The sequence below is a fragment of the Tyto alba genome, unplaced genomic scaffold (genome assembly GCF_018691265.1).
Source record: "Tyto alba isolate M040663 unplaced genomic scaffold, T.alba_DEE_v4.0 Super-Scaffold_6, whole genome shotgun sequence".
In the NCBI taxonomy this organism is placed as follows: Eukaryota; Metazoa; Chordata; class Aves; order Strigiformes; family Tytonidae; genus Tyto; species Tyto alba.
Window position 1 is genome coordinate 9,560,900 of NW_024881327.1, and position 17,295 is coordinate 9,578,194.

Below are 17,295 nucleotides of genomic sequence, written 5' to 3' on the forward strand. Positions count from 1 at the left end.
ACTCTTCCTATGTAGTTACATTTTGCTAATACAGTACAAAATCTGTTTAAAAATCAGAAACCAAGCTCTGTATGAGTTGAGTCCACGAGTGCAGCATTAGATCTTTAAATGGATAAGGGAGGAGCAACTGACATTGTCTACTTGGACTTGGGCAAAGCATTTGACATCATCCCGCATGACGTCCCTGTCTCTGAACTGGAGCGACCTGGGTTTGACAGCTGGACCACTCGGTGGGTAAAGAACTGGCTGGGTGGCTGCACTCGAAGAGTTGAGATCACCAGCTCCACGTCTGAGCAGAGAGCAGTGCCGAGCGGCGTTCCGCAGGGGTCGGTGTTGGGACTGGTGCTGTTTCACATCTTTGTCAGCGACACGGACAGCGGGACGGAGCGCTCCCTCAGCCAGTTTGCCGACGAGCCCGAGCTGTGCGGTGCGGCCGACAGGCGGGAGGGCAGGGATGGCATCCAGAGGGGCCGGGACAGGCTGGAGAGGGGGGGCTGTGCGAACCTCATGGAGTTCAACAAGGCCAAGGGCGAGGTCCTGCCCGGGGGTGGGGGCAATCCCCAGCACAAATCCAGGCTGGGAGAGGGGTGGGTGGAGAGCAGCCCCGAGGAGAAGGGACTTGGGGGTGTTGGTCAGTGGAAAACTGACTGTGAGCCAGCAATGTGCGCTCGCAGCCCAGAACCCACCCGTGTCCTGGGCTGCATCAAGAGCAGCGTGGGCAGCAGGGCCAGGGAGGGGGTTCTCCCCCTCTGCTCTGCTCTCAGGAGACCCCCCTGCAGTGCTGGGGCCAGCTCTGGGGCCCCCAACAGCAGAAAGACATGGAGCTGCTCGAGTGGGTCCAGAGGAGGGACACAAAGATGCTCAGGGGGCTGGAGCAGCTCCGCTGGGAGGCCGGGCTGAGAGAGTTGGGGGGGTTCAGCCTGGAGAAGAGAAGGCTCCGGGGAGATATTAGAGTGGCCTTCCAGTACCTAAAGGGGGGACAGGAAAGGTGGGGAGGGACTCTTGATCAGGGAGTGCAGGGATAGGACAAGGGGTAGCAGTTTTAAACTGAAAGAGGGTAGACTTAGATGAGCTATAAGGAAGAAATTCTCTCCTGTGAGGGTGGTGAGACACTGGCCCAGGGTGCCCAGAGCAGCTGTGGCTGCCCCCCCCCTGGAAGGGTTCAAGGCCAGGTTGGACGGGGCTGGGAGCCCCCTGGGCTGGGGGAAGGGGGCCCTGCCCGGGGCAGGGGGGGTGGAACTAGATGGTCTTTAAGGCCCCTTCCAACCCAAACCGTTCTGTGATATACTATAAATCTCAATTTATTTTTACCTTCACCTGCCAGACATAACGGGTAACAAGGAAGACTAAAATGGGATAATTGTAATATTATTCCCCTTGTAGGGAGGGGAAAGAGCAGCTATAGTCTATAATTTTGTAATATAGTACAAAAGAGTCACTTCTAAAATTTTCAAAGAAATCTTTTGCAGACACACACAAAATGTAAATTTCTTTCTGACAGAGAAAAGTGGTTTGACTCAAATGAGAACAAGACGATAAATGTTTTTAACATTTGTGGATGTTTAACATTTAACAGGTTAAATGTTAAAATTTAACATTTTAACATACCTGCTACCAGCTTCACAGCAGCAGCAGCAGCAGCAGCTGGCAGTGGCAGGGCCCGTGCTAGGCCGGCACTGGCAGCGCCGAGAAGGCTCAGCAGGGCCAGCTAACCCCGCTCCGGCAGCCGCGTTAGGGAGCTCACCAGTCACCTTCCAGCATTTAGATGGAACCAACACAACCAAAACACCAGATCTTTTTTGCCCTGATACAGCAGCCTGAGTACAGCCACCACCTTTCTCTGTCCTAAGTGGAGCTAAAGGCAAATTCTAAATACGCCACAAGTGGACTCCCTACCACGCAGAAAAGCTTTGGTCTATATTTGCATAGCAGCAGTCGACGGAGCGTATTAAAAGACAGAAGCAGCAGCCTCAAGGAATTTAGTATCTGCTATTGTAAAGGCAAAAAACCCCCATGGGACGGGTGGGGCTGCGAGGTAGAAGGCAGAGCCTGGCTCTGTAGTGATCCACGTCGGAGCATGCTGCAGCCCAGGAGGCTGTTTTTAAGTGTGGTTGCATTGAGGCTAGGAACTCCAGAATTAAGACTGAGGCTTTGACCCCAGCTTGCGAGTCTTATTTAGCTACAGCCGTGCTCCCTGCTCTACTGCTTGCAGATGCCATCTGTGCAACAGCATTAGGCGGGGTGAATTAAGGACAGTTTCATGCAGATTTTCAGCAGTAACCATCCACGAACGGAGGGCCAAGGAAAATGCTCACAAATTAAAAGCTGACACCAGACCCTGTCACGACAATCTCATCTACTTGTCGCTGAAGTCCTTTAGGAGGGCCCTCCTGAGGGTGGAGAGATGATACTGACTGTCCTGTAGAGCTGAAGTGTCCCGTGTCTGAGGCTGCAGAAGAGAAGAAAGTTGTCTAAAAAGATGCTGGCAATGCTGAAGTAACGAAGAAAGAATCTCTCGCGCTCAGCCTTGGCTGCAGAGTTTAATTTTAACTGTGTTAAAAATAGAAGCATATGATAGGAACCTTAACTAAAAAATTGACAGCTAGAGTATTCACACTGCAATTTCACTGCGGCCCCTTTCCACTCCACTTCTGCGGCGTGGTGTCAGTGTAGTGTCACGTTCTCGTTTCTGTTCTGAGCCCCCCTCTACCTACACACTTTCACAACCACTGACCTCGGCAGCACCTTCTCAGTGATTTATGGCTTTGTGTGTACGCTCAAACTGGAGAGTGTTTGGTTTTTTTCACGTAAAGAAAAACACATTGAGTTTTCACTCAACTCTCTTCTCAAACCCGGTGAGGGAGAAGATGGAATAGCATGCTGCTGGTCTTTCTGCCCTTTCTGCCTGCATCTTCCTTGCAAGTGCTGTTTACAAATACTCCAAAGTTCATTGGCTTCTGCTTCACATAATGGCCATAGAAAACCAAGTTATAGCAGACAGGAGGTCAAGATTTACTGACCTGCACCGAGTTGGCTGTTGAATGCAAGTTGTCCCTGTCCCCTCCGAAGCTGCAAACTTTCAGGTAACATATATGTGTATGTATCTATCGAGAGAGAATTCTATTGCTAAACAGTGTGAAGTAGGCAATAAAATAGAAACTCCTAGGTTGTCATGCCCTGTAATTTGCTGCACCTTTTTCTGCCCATTGCGATGGCAAATTTAAACTCCATCTAGGAGAGCCCCTGGGCCGAGGTCAGTAATCAGGAACAACCGGAGCAGGAACGCAAACCCACCAGGAATGCTGCTCCCACCACTCACCCCACGTCAGGCTGTACAGCCTGAATTTTAAATGCAATAAAGCAAGCCTACAGAAATGCTCCCGTGCTGCTGCTATGAGGCAACAAATACGCAAAAGAAGGTCGAGTTTAGTGAGCAACACAGCTGGGCATGGTGCTAACGAGCACTGGCCGACTCCTCCTCCTCCCCTAGCCCCAGACCCTTAAGATCTGCCACAGGGTGCACAGGCATTTCCCAGGCTGCAGCGTTTGCTGCCCAGTTGTACCTACAGGTGGAGAAGGCCCCCCGCCTTCGCTTTCCCTCCCCTTTAGCTGTGTGTGAGGTCCAACTTGCAAATGACTCCAGCTCACCTACCGGCTCTTCTACCCACCCCCACCCCCCCAAAAAAAAAAAGAAGACTGGTGACAGCTGTGCCAGACCCCACGTTACCCCAACACGCACAGAGGCAGCCAATTATTTCACACCACATCCAGTGCTTTGTCATCGCAGCCTGCGGAGAAAGGCCTGGAGCCGGGTTCAGTACTAGAGCTGCAGAGGTTGTACCACCATGAGCTAATCCTCACACGGGCGCTTGAAGGCCAGCAGTTTGACCGAAGGGAACGCTTCCTCCGTGCACAGGCATTTTGTGTAAGCCCAAAGCAAAAGTTCTCCTGACACCCGGTCGCAACAGCCACAGCTTTAATCATCTAAAGCATTTACACCCACCAAGCAGGCATAACCATCAGGAAGTTGTATTTTACCTTCTCGCTTCTAGAGCTTGAGGCGCCACATTTTCAGACTGGTTTTAGAGGCTGCTAGATTTTTTTTACACTGAAGCTCAAAACCCGATGTTATGACTCTGGAATTTTACGACAGACACTAGTCAGAGCTTCCAGCACCCAAGCTGCATTTGGACACCGAGAAGCACCTCGAGAGACACAGGTCCTTGGCTCAAGCTGCCACAAGGGATAGGGAGGCCCACAGCCGTGGGCACCTCCTTCGCGGACGAGACGGCATTTCGTCCGAGCTCTGGGCAAACTGACACAGCAGCACTGGGCTGGACAGAGTTTAGCTGCCTTGGATTTGACTCATACGTGTTATTTTTTGGTTTAAATCCAAGCTAGTTGTTTTTAAAGATGGCAATAAAACACAGCTGCTGCGGTATCGGCTTCATCAGAAAAGTAAGTTTGCAGGCATCTAGTCCCTAATACGTGCTTGTAGGCGGGCAGCCTGGTGAAGCTCCAGAGAAAGTTATTCGGTTGAGAAATGCAGCCTTTGCACAAAAGTTCCATCAGGGCTTTTAGCCCAGAGACTTCAGTCTTAATTTAATCCAGCTGCCACACAGGGACCATTATAATCAATGAACAAAAAGAAGATCTGCAGAGTCAGCAACAAAACACCACTTTAAGTACCTATACATTTGAGAATCCAAGTAATGCTCCTGTCCATAACTCAAAGGCTTCCAACTAGGCATAGAACAACAAATGGAGTACGTTGATGCTGGGCCACAACATGTTTAGGAAAGCTGGGGGCCCCCTAAAAAATAAAGTACATTTAGTCAGAGCTAGGCTTTCACCGCCAACCAAGTCACTAAAATAGTGTTGCATTCTGTGGCTGGCTGCGCTCGGAATAGCTGAATACCTATTTATGCAAGTCAGACACCACGTTAACAAGGAGCAATTTTTCCCCTCCTTCGCACACTTCTGGCCCAAAACATTACGTAGCAGTGCTATCCACTCAGACAGTTACCAGAGGACACGCACTAATTTTTCAAGTTTGCTATGAACTTTTTCTTTCTGGTCCCCCGTAAATCAGAACGACGCAAGCGTAAATTCTTTCTGCATTTCACGCACAGGCAAGTGCCCCCTGCTAATCTGCGGTGTCTTACCTCTGGTTTGCTCATTAACCTAAGGAGCCAGAGTGTCACGTAGCCTCCCTTTCTGCTGATAATGCTCAAAAGGTGCAAGGAAGAACGTTCTGTACTTACCGAAGTCAGATCTGCACACAGCAACAACATTACTGTGCCAAATCTAGCCGGAGTTAAAAGAAAAGAAAGAGGAAAATCCCAGTATTGCACTCGTAACCGCAGATGCAGTTTAAATGTTACAAATGTAATAGCAGCCGCCGTAAAAACTGCAGGCGTGACACAGCAATTTCGGTAAATACAGCACAGTAAATTGCTTATTAAATCAAGCTGCCCTCAAACGGGAGCTGTGGCTACAAATTCAGATGATACGACGACATAATTTAACTGCGCCAAATCACACCGCACTCATCCTTTTCTTCCCGAGATTTCAGAGCTTTTTAGAGGAGCTAAAAAACCCTCCTGAAGCACGAAACCTTCTGTGAGGCAGGAGCGGAGTGCACAGGCGGGTAGAGAACGCGTACGCGCTGTGCTAGGTGGAATACTGCTCTTGGTAAATAGAACTTAACCTCTTGAACTCAAACCCTTGGACTCTGCGGGATGCAATAAGTTTGTGTGCAAATGTTTTTCTCTGAAGGAGCGAACAGACCGCTTAGGCACTGTGCCCCGGGCCAAAGAGCAATTAGAGCGGCGCTGGTGGCAAGAACGCTGCGCGGGCTGCCTGTCTCTCCAGGCCTGTCCCCAGCCCCACGCTCGGGCCCTGCCCGTGGCCGAGGGCTGCCCCGGTCACACCGTGGGTTGTCCCATCCCGGGAAAGGGACCGATTCTCCCCAAAAGCTCAAATCCCACCTGAAAGGCCGATGTGCCCAGCGGGTACGGCAGCACGACACCACCGAATTCATCCGGCTTTTGACAAAGTGACAAACCCCGGTGGGAGGGGAAATAAGCGATGTATGAACTGGACCTTCTGAAGGATCTAGCTGGGTGTGCTGGTGGCAGGGACGGCCCGGGCCCGCTACTGGGAATTTTCTCACCTCTGCGGAATACAGCTGAGAAGGGCAGCTCTCATCCCTGTTCGTCCGAACCAAGGTCAGGAGTTACCAGGACAAAGGCGGCAGCGCGTCTTTCCCATCCGAAACTGCAACACCAACAACTTGATCTCTTTTGAAATTCCGTGTTTTTCTTTAGAGCACGCACAGAAAAGGTCAAACTCAAGAAAAATGCCTAGAATACAGTAATAAAAAAGGCAGCGAGTAGGGCCAACAGCACAGCACGTGCATTGCGACTGACTGTCCGTGGTGAAAGACCAGCGTGTGCAAAGGGTGATGCTGTTTTGCCTGAAAGTTGCCGAGTGTGTGAGCCCAATTAATACAAACCATGTGCGTGTGTGTGTGTGCTGAGACTAACCCACAGGGCATCCAAAAATGGTCAGTGGTAAAAAAAGAACTACAATTGTTCTAAGACCAAGTATTCACCTTATAGGTAAGTTGCAAGGAAAAAATAGCAGGTTGAAATTGCCAGAAAGATTCCTTGCTACAGCAGAACAGCTTAAAAACACACTCAACGGCTATGTCACTGGCAATGTGGCAGTCACAGTTTGAAACATCTAGCAGGAGACTGGAAATTAACTTTGGTATCACTCAGCCACCACCTGCAGGTTTCAGGATAGATCTGCCAAGCCCAGGACACTTCAGTCGTGACTGATGCTGAGACAACGCGCCAAAGAGGGGACAGCTCTAGTCACACCCACACGTGAGCGTGGGGAGAACCCAGACCACAGAGCACTTCCTTACTCTTGGAAAGGGCGGCATAAAGTCGTGGCCTCTGGGGGCTACCAGCTGCATCACAGCTTGGACCACAGCTGGCTGGCGTGTTTCGGAAAAAGATGCATCACTGGCGAGAGACGGGCTAACACGTCAGCTGACTGGAGGGAAGAAGCTTAATTTAAGACACATTTGGCTGAAGAACTTACGCACGCAGAGGTGACTGATCTCAAAAGAGTGACATTTTCAAGCTACATCACAGGTTCTGCATTTTGCAGACAGGAAGATGCAATTCCTGCCAATATATATATATATATTTTTTTTTTTTTTTTTTCCCCTGGGCAGGGCGCTGGGCGTTATGCTACCATCACAGTTAAGATATAACTGCAAGTCTGATCCCACTCAGGAACCAAGCAGTAAAGGTACAGGTGCGATCGCCAGTTTGAGAGTCCTGAGCCAGGGTCCCTGCACTCGTCCACCTCTTCCTTTCGGGGCACTGACTGACAGATTTCCCGTTTACAAGGGGACACTGAGCACGCACCCAGTTCTGACCTTTCAGCAAGAAGTTTTCCACCCGACTCCAGATTTCAAAGGTTGAATTTATCCAACTGGATGTAGAGCATAAGCTCTACTACAGCTTATGAGAAAAATCCTCCCCTTCCCCAAATTTACAGATGCTTTTTTTGAGCAGTCCACATTTGAAAATCCCCCGTGTAGCTTAACAGGCCTGCTGAGATGAAATTGCCGTGACTTTGTGCATTTGTTGAAAGCACCAGTTCACGTTAACAATCTCAAAAGAAATCCCTTCTCTATCCAGCAAACAAGGATTCTTATTTTAGAATAAAAACATGGGAAGGGAGTGTTTGCAAAGTAACTTTACTGCCTTGAGCACTGGTCTGCAGAATTCTTTATTTAAAAGAAAATAAGTATTATTTGTCATTCCTTTTTAAAAGAAGCCCTTCAGAAAAAGGATCAGCTTACTTCTGCTTTTTAGCACTTGTTTCTGAACCCCTAAACGTTAGCTCATCACACTCACTTGGTGGTACTTCTTTTGCTCCCACAAAGTTCCCACCTGAAGAGATGAGAAGCAGAGCAAGCAGGAGGATGACCCTGCATCCACAGTGATAAAACACTTTCCACGCACACGCTGCTGAACCCCTTCAGGCCAGGCCTGTGAGCACAGCATGAAAGACAGCACTACCGGTAATAGTGGGAGTGGGAACAGGGGAGTGGGGAAAGGACCCACCATGTTCTAGGAAGAGTTGTTTTTTTTTAAAAAAAAAAAAAAAAAAATCACCTTAATTCGCTCATCACCCATTTACAACAACAGTGCAGTGGAAAAATAGAAAAAGAGCTCTCAAACCTGGACAACTGAGATTTAAGAGAAAACCCACAGCCTTGGCTTCAGCTGCAAGGAAGCAGGAGCATGTGGAGGTCAATAGGTGATTTACAGGATGGCAAAGCAATGGTGCCTAAAAGAATAAACAAGTTAGAAGTGAAAGCAAACCCGAGTCAGCTAGGAAGCAACACGACCCCCAGCCATCGTGGAAGTGAAGACTCCACAGCAAACAAGTGAAGACGGGCCCAGAGAAGTTCTTCAGGTGATTCTGTTAGCAGTACACCTGGGATTTTTTTTTTCCCTTGGAATAGCCTACAGCAGTCTGACACAACGAATGAGTCTCACAGCTTGTAGATTAAAGGTACAACTTTTCCAGAAGCATCCAAAGGATTTAGGAGCTGAAATTTGCACTGCAAATTCCACGGGAACTTGCCATGTAATTAATCAGACTCTTCTGGAGCGTCTCTGTTTTCTGTTTTTAAAGTGTTCTTTTCCCTTGCAACCTCCAAGGAAGTGTATTTCAAAATCAGGATGCGATTAACTGGAGCATCCCACGTTGCCGAATTACAATGAGGGGGAGAACTAATGTATGCAAGCGTTCCTTCTGACTTCTGTTTCTTCAGATTTCCTGGAGTCACTGTTAGTTTCTTTCCTGGACAAAGGGGTTTAATGCTTTCCTGAAGTAAGCCCCTCTTTATGTAGCCACGTACAGCACACGGGAAGCACAATTATGCTACTAAGATAAGACAAAATGCAGTGGTGATGCACCAATTCATCATGTTTGGGTTCTTCTAATGAAGCCCATTACTCACAGAAGAGAATTTTCTCAAGCAGTTAGTCACCAGCAGACAGCTTTCCCTGTTACTCCTTCCTTTGCTACAGCTGGTGGATAGTCTGGTCCTTCCCTCACCCTTCCCAAAGTGCAATATTAGGAAAAGTCAACACCTAAATTAAAAGTAAACGAACAGTATTTAACTTTCCCTTAACCAAAAATATTAACAATAAAACAGAACAGCTTTCAGGAACAAGCCAACCTTTTTCATTAAAAACAAACAAACAAACGACAAAAACAGCCTGCTGTCCTTTTAATACTACGGAAAGATATCAAATACCTTTCTTTAGCTTATTTAAAATAAGCATAAAAACGAACTACATACAAATTACAGCTTGCATAGAAACACTTTCTTTTGTACTTTGTGCAAATCTTACTACATAAGGCATGCTTGCAAGTTTAGGTAGCAATGCAGTAGTTATCAAAGAATGCTGAGAAACCGCAAGGAAAATTCCAGGCAGTCTGCAATCCCCATCCACTTACACAGCCCATTTGACTTCAAAGGCCAACAGCTGATCGCTGCGGATCTGTCTGCGACATAAGGCAATATGGTATGTGTAGGGTCCAGCACCTGCTTTCGGCTAGTCGTGGGCTTAATACACATAAGATCACTTGAATTCAAAAAACCTGAGCTGCTAGTTAAAAAGAGGGTTTCGGATGTGGATTGGGAAGAACCACATTTCAGGGAAAAGGAAGGGAAAGGTGGAAGCACAACCCACCACAGAAAAGGGGGTTTGTGCAGATTTTGTGTGTATTTTTATACTCTGAACCGTCCCCACGGGGCAGTGTTTTTCTAAGCAAACTGTCTTCTAACAAGTTCACCAGAGCAGAAAAAGTTAAAACGTTTGTCTCTCCGAGCCACCCCACAAGTGTCTAGTGCAGAAATTCAACCGGCGTCAGTGACGCTACAGAAAGGTGGCTGTGTAAAGAGGAGGAGATGAAGTAGGAAGCTGCAGTAAGAGCAGTATCAGAAATCTCTCAAATAAGTTATGTAGCACAGAGGGAAATTATAAGGCCTAATGCAAGGTAATGTGGAATAACATTTTGCCGCCTCCTCCCCCCTCCAAATCAAGTATGTTCAGGAAATATTGAAGTACAACCTTCTCTTGTAAGCAGCTTTGCATTAAAAACCTGGTTAAACTCCAAAAGCTTTCTTAAAACACATTTTAAAACCCCACTAATAATAATCCTCAAAATCCCCCAGTATTTTGTAACATAAAATGGAATGTTCCTGGGCAAGAGCTGCCAGCTCCTTCAGGAACTCCGGGAAAAGGGCAGCTGCGAGCACGGCATTCCTCACGTGCGCGGGAAGGCCGGGATGAGCCAGGCCTCTCCTTCCTTTCTGTCCCAGGAAAGGCTGGAGCACAGCCGGGTAAGCTTCAGAGAGGTTCCTTCCTTTCCCTGTGTTGCTGCTGTACTGGACGTTACCTAAAGCCAGGAAGGAAGGAGGGGAGAGGATAGGGGGGGAGAAAAAAAAAAAAAAAAAAAAAAGAAGAAACCAAAATGACTCAGTATATTAAGCACACTCAGTATCTGTACAGTGTCCAACCCCAGTTTACAAGGACGGTGTTCAGAGCTGTAATTCGCAGGACCCAGACCGTGCAGGGAGATGCTCCACTAATCCAACATTTTTAAGTTCTACGTGGCCTGATTCTATTGCATTTTTTATTAGCGATCTTTTCCCGGGTTATGTATTATTCAGTTCCAGCGCTGATGAGAGGAATATGTGGGCAGAAGAGGAATCAAGGGAAAGAGTAATATGGATTTACCTTATGAAATAGCAGTTAATATCCACCCATCTAGTCCCAGCATAGTTGTCTCAATTTAAATGATATTGTGCTCTAGCCCTCCCCCAGATCAAAATACCATTCCGACTTGACTTCTCTCCCTCTCTCTCTGTCCTCTCCCCGTGAATCATTGTGTAAATGGGTTTGAGGCCAAGCTAGCACATCACCGTGGGAGTTTGAAGCAAGCAAGAAACAAGGGGGAAAAATGTTTGAAAATTTGATTTTTCTGCAGCTGTAGGCCCCACTAGCTACACTTACCTTTAACTGCCTGTAAAGCAGCTAAACATTAAAAGAAGAGCACGTGAAAACTGTCGCGTGCTCTGCTATACGATCTCTGCTGCCAGAGTTCAGAGGATCAGGGCTCAAGCATCAGAACGCACGGAATTACAGTGACAGCAGCACTTAAATTTCAATCAATTGCTCCTTGTTTCAACCTGAAGCAGAACTGCAGTTTAATTAGATGGTAATTCATTTAGTGAAAACTAAAAAGGTGTCAAAACTTAACACTGATGGCAATAAATACTTTACCAAGAAAAATTAACCTGCAGAACTCACTGCCACAAGATGTCATTGAGGCCAGAAGCAGAGACAGGTAAAATCCTGTCTAACTTAGAAGTGGATGTTCTCATGAGCTGTGTACCGTTACAGAAAAACAAAGAACTGTCGTATTAACTCACCTACTGCAGACAAGGCAGATGCTATACCGCTGCATTAAGCAGCAGCTTCCCTTAAAGTGCGTGCAGTTTTTGTTAGAGCAGCACAGTCCCGGGTTAGGCCACGCACCCAGCAGCTGACACGGGGACCCGCAGGTGAACGCCTCACCCGCTGCAGCTCTGCACTTCTGTTCCTTTCCTGCAGCTCTCCTAAGGCACTGGGGAATTACTGTACACTTCCAAACACTCGAAAGACATTTTCATCTGAATCATCTCACAGAGTCGTACTTTTCTTGAGTTTCAAAAACCTTTCCAACTCCAGACTTATCAATCATTCATACTGTTATTCTACAAATTTCTCTCTACAAGAGACAGAGTACAGGAATTTCAGTTCTGTGGAAAATTCTGACCGGGAGGAAAAACAACTTAAATTATGAATTGCAATGAAAAGATAAAGTTTTGAGCTGCTTTGAAGATTTTTTTTTTTATTATTTTCTCAAAGTTAAAATGTTTCATAATTAATATTTTAAGGTTTTTAAATAGTTCTGCCAATATAACCAGAATGCTACTATACTGTCAAAGGTTTTCTTTTTTTTTAAAAACAAACAAACAAAAAAAAAAAATCAAAACTCTTTCCTTCAAAAAGCATTGAACTTGACACATTTCCCTAAATATAATTTTGATTTAGATTTAACTGCTTATTGGGGGGAGGGAAGAAAAAAAAGAAGAGAAACAATCACAGAAAGCTGGTCTAGGGACCAGAGATTTGATTTTTTTTCTTTGACCAGGATTGTCTACTGCTTTATAGAGTCAGGACGCAAACTGAATCATACAATTGAGAAATTGAGAAAATTAGTACTCTGGAGATATTGCTACCAATGCACTGAAAGGAGGGCAGCTTCTCATACGGACTCTACATCATGACAGCTCTACATATCTAACCAGAACCCAAGCTACTGCGTAAGGAAACCACATACTACTGCAAGCAGAAAATAACAAATCACCTATTTCTGCTTCAACACCTTCAGAGACCATCACCATCAAGAGAAAGAGAAAGGAAACGCTCTGGAATACTTTGGTTTTACATTTGTGTTGTCTGGCTTCTGTTTTTCAGATGTGAATTCTGCAGGATGCCAGTTATGCTCAGATCTGTAGAGAAAACTTCGGAGTTATCCCCCTTTGGGAAAAAAGCCCTCAGAGAACAGCTGATTTGCAGGATGTTCAAAGGTGGCATTCAAGCTAATGCAAAGAAATCCTGCAGGAGTTCCTTTTTTTTTTTTTTTTTTTTTTTTTTCATTTACCATTAGCGTAGAAGTTCCTACCTTGCACTTCTTAATCGATATAATGAACTACTGTGGGTTGATGGACTACTGAGCCAACTTGCCCCAAGAATTACAGTTTGATTACTTGCATTACCAGTCTTGTTGGGAACCAAGTCTGCGGTTAGCCAGACATTTATTTACTCTGCACCTATTTGTCAGGAGGTGCTGCCTTTGCAGGAGTTCCCACAACACAGAAGAAAATGTACCAACAGGGTGACTAAGCAGCCTTGTTTCAAACCCCTAAATAACGATCAGCATGAGTCAACCTGGCAAATCTGAAGCCCACAGAACAGAACTGACGTAATATAGGAAGTATAAATAAATGCCACTGGGAATGCATAATATAAAAGTTCTTATTGCCAGCACCTGAAAAAAAGGACCCTGAATGTTGCCTCCTAATCTCACCTCCCACACGCTAGCTACAATACCATCTAATTGTAAGGCTTTCTAATCTATGGCACCAGAATGTAGAGCCTAAAATGCTACTGATGGTTGCAATCCACAGCTCCCTTTACAGCAGGCACCTTCCACAGACTAATTCTTCAAGAAGCAGTCTTAGCAAGATCATGGTTTTACAGACTAGATGTACTGCAAACCTTATAAGCACATACCACACTGACTAGAAACTAGGCAAATTACTATTCAGAGCCCCAGAAAATGAAAACATGATTAAAGTGGTGCGTGAGAAGTCCTGCTTTCTGGAAATCCAAGAGAAGTTGCAACATCTTCACAGAGGTGTAGGCAGAGTGGGTGATTAGGAATGCCTCCCAATGATGAGTAAACACACCCCCATAAATGCAGCCATCTCTTGGACCCTGCTGCTGAGTCAGCTCTCAATCACTGCGGTCCCTGCTCTCGCCAAATCTGACACGTTCCCATCACATGGGAAGTTGGCTTTTAAGGGAAACCTGCACCCAGCCCTTTTTCTGTGTGTGTTTTGTTTTGTTTTTCACTCAGGAAAGCACATTCAAAGTTTTCTGGCTAATACCTGTTTGCTTCAGTAGTAGCCCAACCATGATATGAAGCCTTATTCAATTGTTGCAGAAACCAATTCATTCTGAATTTCTGTCCTCCCTAACATTTATCAAAAAAGAACCAATGACTAGCTGAAGGTCAGGCTAAAAATAAAATGAAATCATGCACATATGCCATCTCACCTCATGCCTTGAAAGCAAGTTTGTTTACGGCCAAACTGACAGTGAGCCAAGAGCTGATTTCGTTACTCCTTTAAACAGACATTTCCTATAGCAAATAAAAGAGCAAATAAAAGCTTCTAAAGAGCAAAGAATATCCACATAGATCCATATACTGTGGCCTACTGAGCATCATCCGTCTGAAGTCAGAAAGATACATCTGGTTAATGATATTCACACCACACCACACCTACTTTTAATCATTCTGTAGAAAAGGAGAGAGGTAGCCGGTGAGTCATTCCACCCTGCACTCCTCCGAGTGTGGTCAACATTTACCTTTGGTTAGCAATTCTTCTGCAGCATCAGACGTGTCCACACGAAACAGCAAGTACTGCTGGGCCTCCAGGAGAAGACCTGGGAAGTCTTTTTCAATGGAAGCAAAATGTTCAATTTTGTTTTTCACAGATGCCAGCACCTGCCAAAACAACAGTGACAATTACCTCTTCGTCCCTTGTTCTCAGTGCAACCACAGACTGAATACTCAGGCTTTCTCCAGCTGCATTAAAATAGTTATGACAAAGGTTATGGTCCTCTAGAATTTCCAGTTCTTTGCACAAATGCAATTAAAACATCAAAACGAGATGAGAGGCTCTCAGACAGGTGGGAAAGCAACAGCTGAAACTGAAGAGAGTTAACATAAGGTTCAACAAGACACCAAAAATCCTGTTCCAATAGGCATGACTAACACTTGTGGTAAAATACCTGATAAAGTGACCGCACGCTAGGCTGAAACACCATGTTGGTGTTGAGGAGAAAGGAGCGAAGAAGAGGCTGCGGGTAACTTGCCAGCTGAGTAATAACCCCAATAAGCATCAAATTTACATGCAAGGAATTCTCCAGCATGTTCTCCAGCTTCGACAACACTACGCTGATGAATGGTCCTGCAAGAAAAGAAGGAGGAACCAATGCTTTTGTTTTCTCAGAAGGAAAATCCTCAGATCCAGGAAACAGGCATTTAAAAGGAATTTTGATCATCATAACCAACCAAATTAGACCTCCCACATGCTAATTAAAGCCAGCAGGGAAAAAACCCCAAACTCTATCTGAACAGACAAATTAGACTTAACAGAGGTGTTAAAAGCTTTCCTGATTAGAAGCACTGTTGCTAGCTAGCCAATCAGTTTACATTAATGGCATATTTAACATGATGCCTAACTATTCTACTTCACATGTGCCGATAAGGATTTAGCCTAATATGTTATGGTCTGCTGTTCTATTCCCCTTGAAGTTAATCAGAACTGTACCAATAGTTTCAGTGCCAACAGAATCTGCCCTTTTTACTCTTGTTGGGCCTTATTTCCACGTAAGGACTGGACAAAGTAAATTATAGCTAGGTTTCTTGTCTTATCAAAAAAATGCGGTGTTCGAAAGGCAATATGAAAATGCTATTCTGAACAAAACCCAAGATCTGTGATATCACATCGCAAGCAAAAGCATTTTCGGTTCTGCAAACTGTCACACAAAGCAGGGAAGACATTAAAATAGATTTATAAGCAAAATTATTGGTAGACCTAGGCTTTATCATATAAATGTCACCAATAAATAATAGCTTTGGTTTGTGTATTCATGCTGCAGGATAACCAGTGAACTGCAGAAGCATTTCCCAGGAAAGTACATAAACCTTTAGTTCTCAAGCTTAAGGAACCTCTGCAAGGCTGAGCGTGACTTGAACAAACTACTACATGTCATTAGATGATACGGATGGAGAGATGCTTGAGGCAGTCTGTACTAAGTGACCTAATCACAAAGTCTCAGACATGTCCTTTGTCCCACACGCAGCCCCACCACGCTGTTCTGGCTGTGCAAAAGCTAGGGAAGCCACGCAGAAGTATCCCTGGGTGATGTAGTTTCAGCACCGCTAACTCTGAATATCCCACCCTAGTCCCTGGCGCAAGACGCGTGCCACGGGCATCTCCAGGGTCAGGCAGGCAGCCGTAATCCGAGCGCACCCCAGCTCCCCTCAGCTAGCAAAGAGCTGCTGTGCGAGCTACCCGGACCCAGTTTAGCCCAGTTTAATATACCTACAGCAGAGGTTAAAGCAATTCTGGGCCAGCAGGACAGTAAGGATCAAATCAGAAGTGCCTACGCTGTCACTTCACCTACAGAGCCCACTAAAGGCTGAAGTCTATCACGTTTTAGAGCAACTGTTGAGTACAAAGCAAGCACTCCCTCAAGGCTCACCTATCATGGCTAATGCCTCCCAAGAGGAAAGGAAGGGGGGACAGTGTTGACACGGCTTCGTGTGGCTGCTACGTTTCAACCGCCACATCAGCCACCAGAGTGAAAGTTGGTATCATGTCCTGCAGGAATCCCCCTGGCAGGGCACCCAAGGGAGCAGCCCCAAAACCTCCTGTGGAGGCAGAGTTTCTCCTGTCCCAACACAACCTGTTGCTTCCTCTCTCACAGTCATAAAGACATTTTCACAGAGCTCCAGAGGACCACAGTGAAGTAGAAGCTCTACTGTATCAAAAGGGGTGGCAGGAGAAAGAGTTGAGATATACCACTATTTTTCTCCTCTAGGGCAGACTTCAAAGCTGAAGCTACATACTTGTACCAAGTGCTGTTTGCCACTGTAAGAGAAGTTACCAAGATACATTAAAAACTTTCTCAGTGGTAAAGTGACTTTCTCCCCAAAGACACCACTGGAATGAGAATCAGAGGAACTAAGCAGAGCTTGCAAGCCTTGTAAAAAATAGGGTAACCAGATAGTAAGTAAAAAAATTATTCCTTTCCTGACTATGCATCTCTGTGTGGCCATGAAGTCAAGCACTGATTGGGGGTGGGGGTGGTAAGGGAGGCATAATACAAATTGCTGTTCCAGAACACCACATTCATTCTTGTTGAGGGGAAAGTAGGCATGATAGTGTTTAATACTTTTAAATTGGACACAGACACCAGTAGGGCATTTTCTTCATAGATCCATAGGCCTGAAGGGAACGTCCTTGCACTGCTGACACTGCCTGGGTGTGGGAACCTCTGTCTGGTTATTCGATTCCGCAGAGAGAAGCCCCATCCCATGACAGCATCCCGAAACAGTGAAAGCAACCAAAAATCCTCATTACATACATCTACAATCATAATATAGCACTCCAAACTAAATAATTGCAAGATTCTGCAATCTCAACATTTCTGAGGTATTGTTACGAGCACCTCCTTACTTGCAATCACTAACATCTCCATTAAAGCAAGGTAAACAGCCTGAGTAAAACATGTTGTGGATGGAGAGCAAACAACAAAGCTTCTCAAGGATTTTTGTATGGGTTTT

The 17,295-nt window shown here is 45.8% G+C and overlaps 1 protein-coding gene across 5 annotated transcripts in view; it reads right to left on the bottom strand.

Annotated features, from left to right (window-relative positions):
• Positions 1 to 1,250: 1,250 nt before the first annotated feature.
• FHIP1A (FHF complex subunit HOOK interacting protein 1A) overlaps positions 1,251 to 17,295 on the bottom strand; it is a 99,652-nt gene continuing 83,607 nt past the window's right edge. For 2 of the 5 annotated variants that reach the window (XM_042807573.1, XM_042807572.1), the window contains 3 exons: positions 14,733 to 14,911; positions 14,307 to 14,445; positions 1,251 to 10,503 (listed from right to left, as the gene is read on the bottom strand). In XM_042807573.1, coding sequence (XP_042663507.1) covers positions 10,253 to 10,503; positions 14,307 to 14,445; positions 14,733 to 14,911 — 569 coding nt within the window. In that variant the 3' untranslated portion in view covers positions 1,251 to 10,252. The remainder of the gene's footprint in view (positions 10,504 to 14,306; positions 14,446 to 14,732; positions 14,912 to 17,295) is intronic. The other 3 variants (XR_006166991.1, XR_006166990.1, XR_006166989.1) reach the window with 3 other exon arrangements.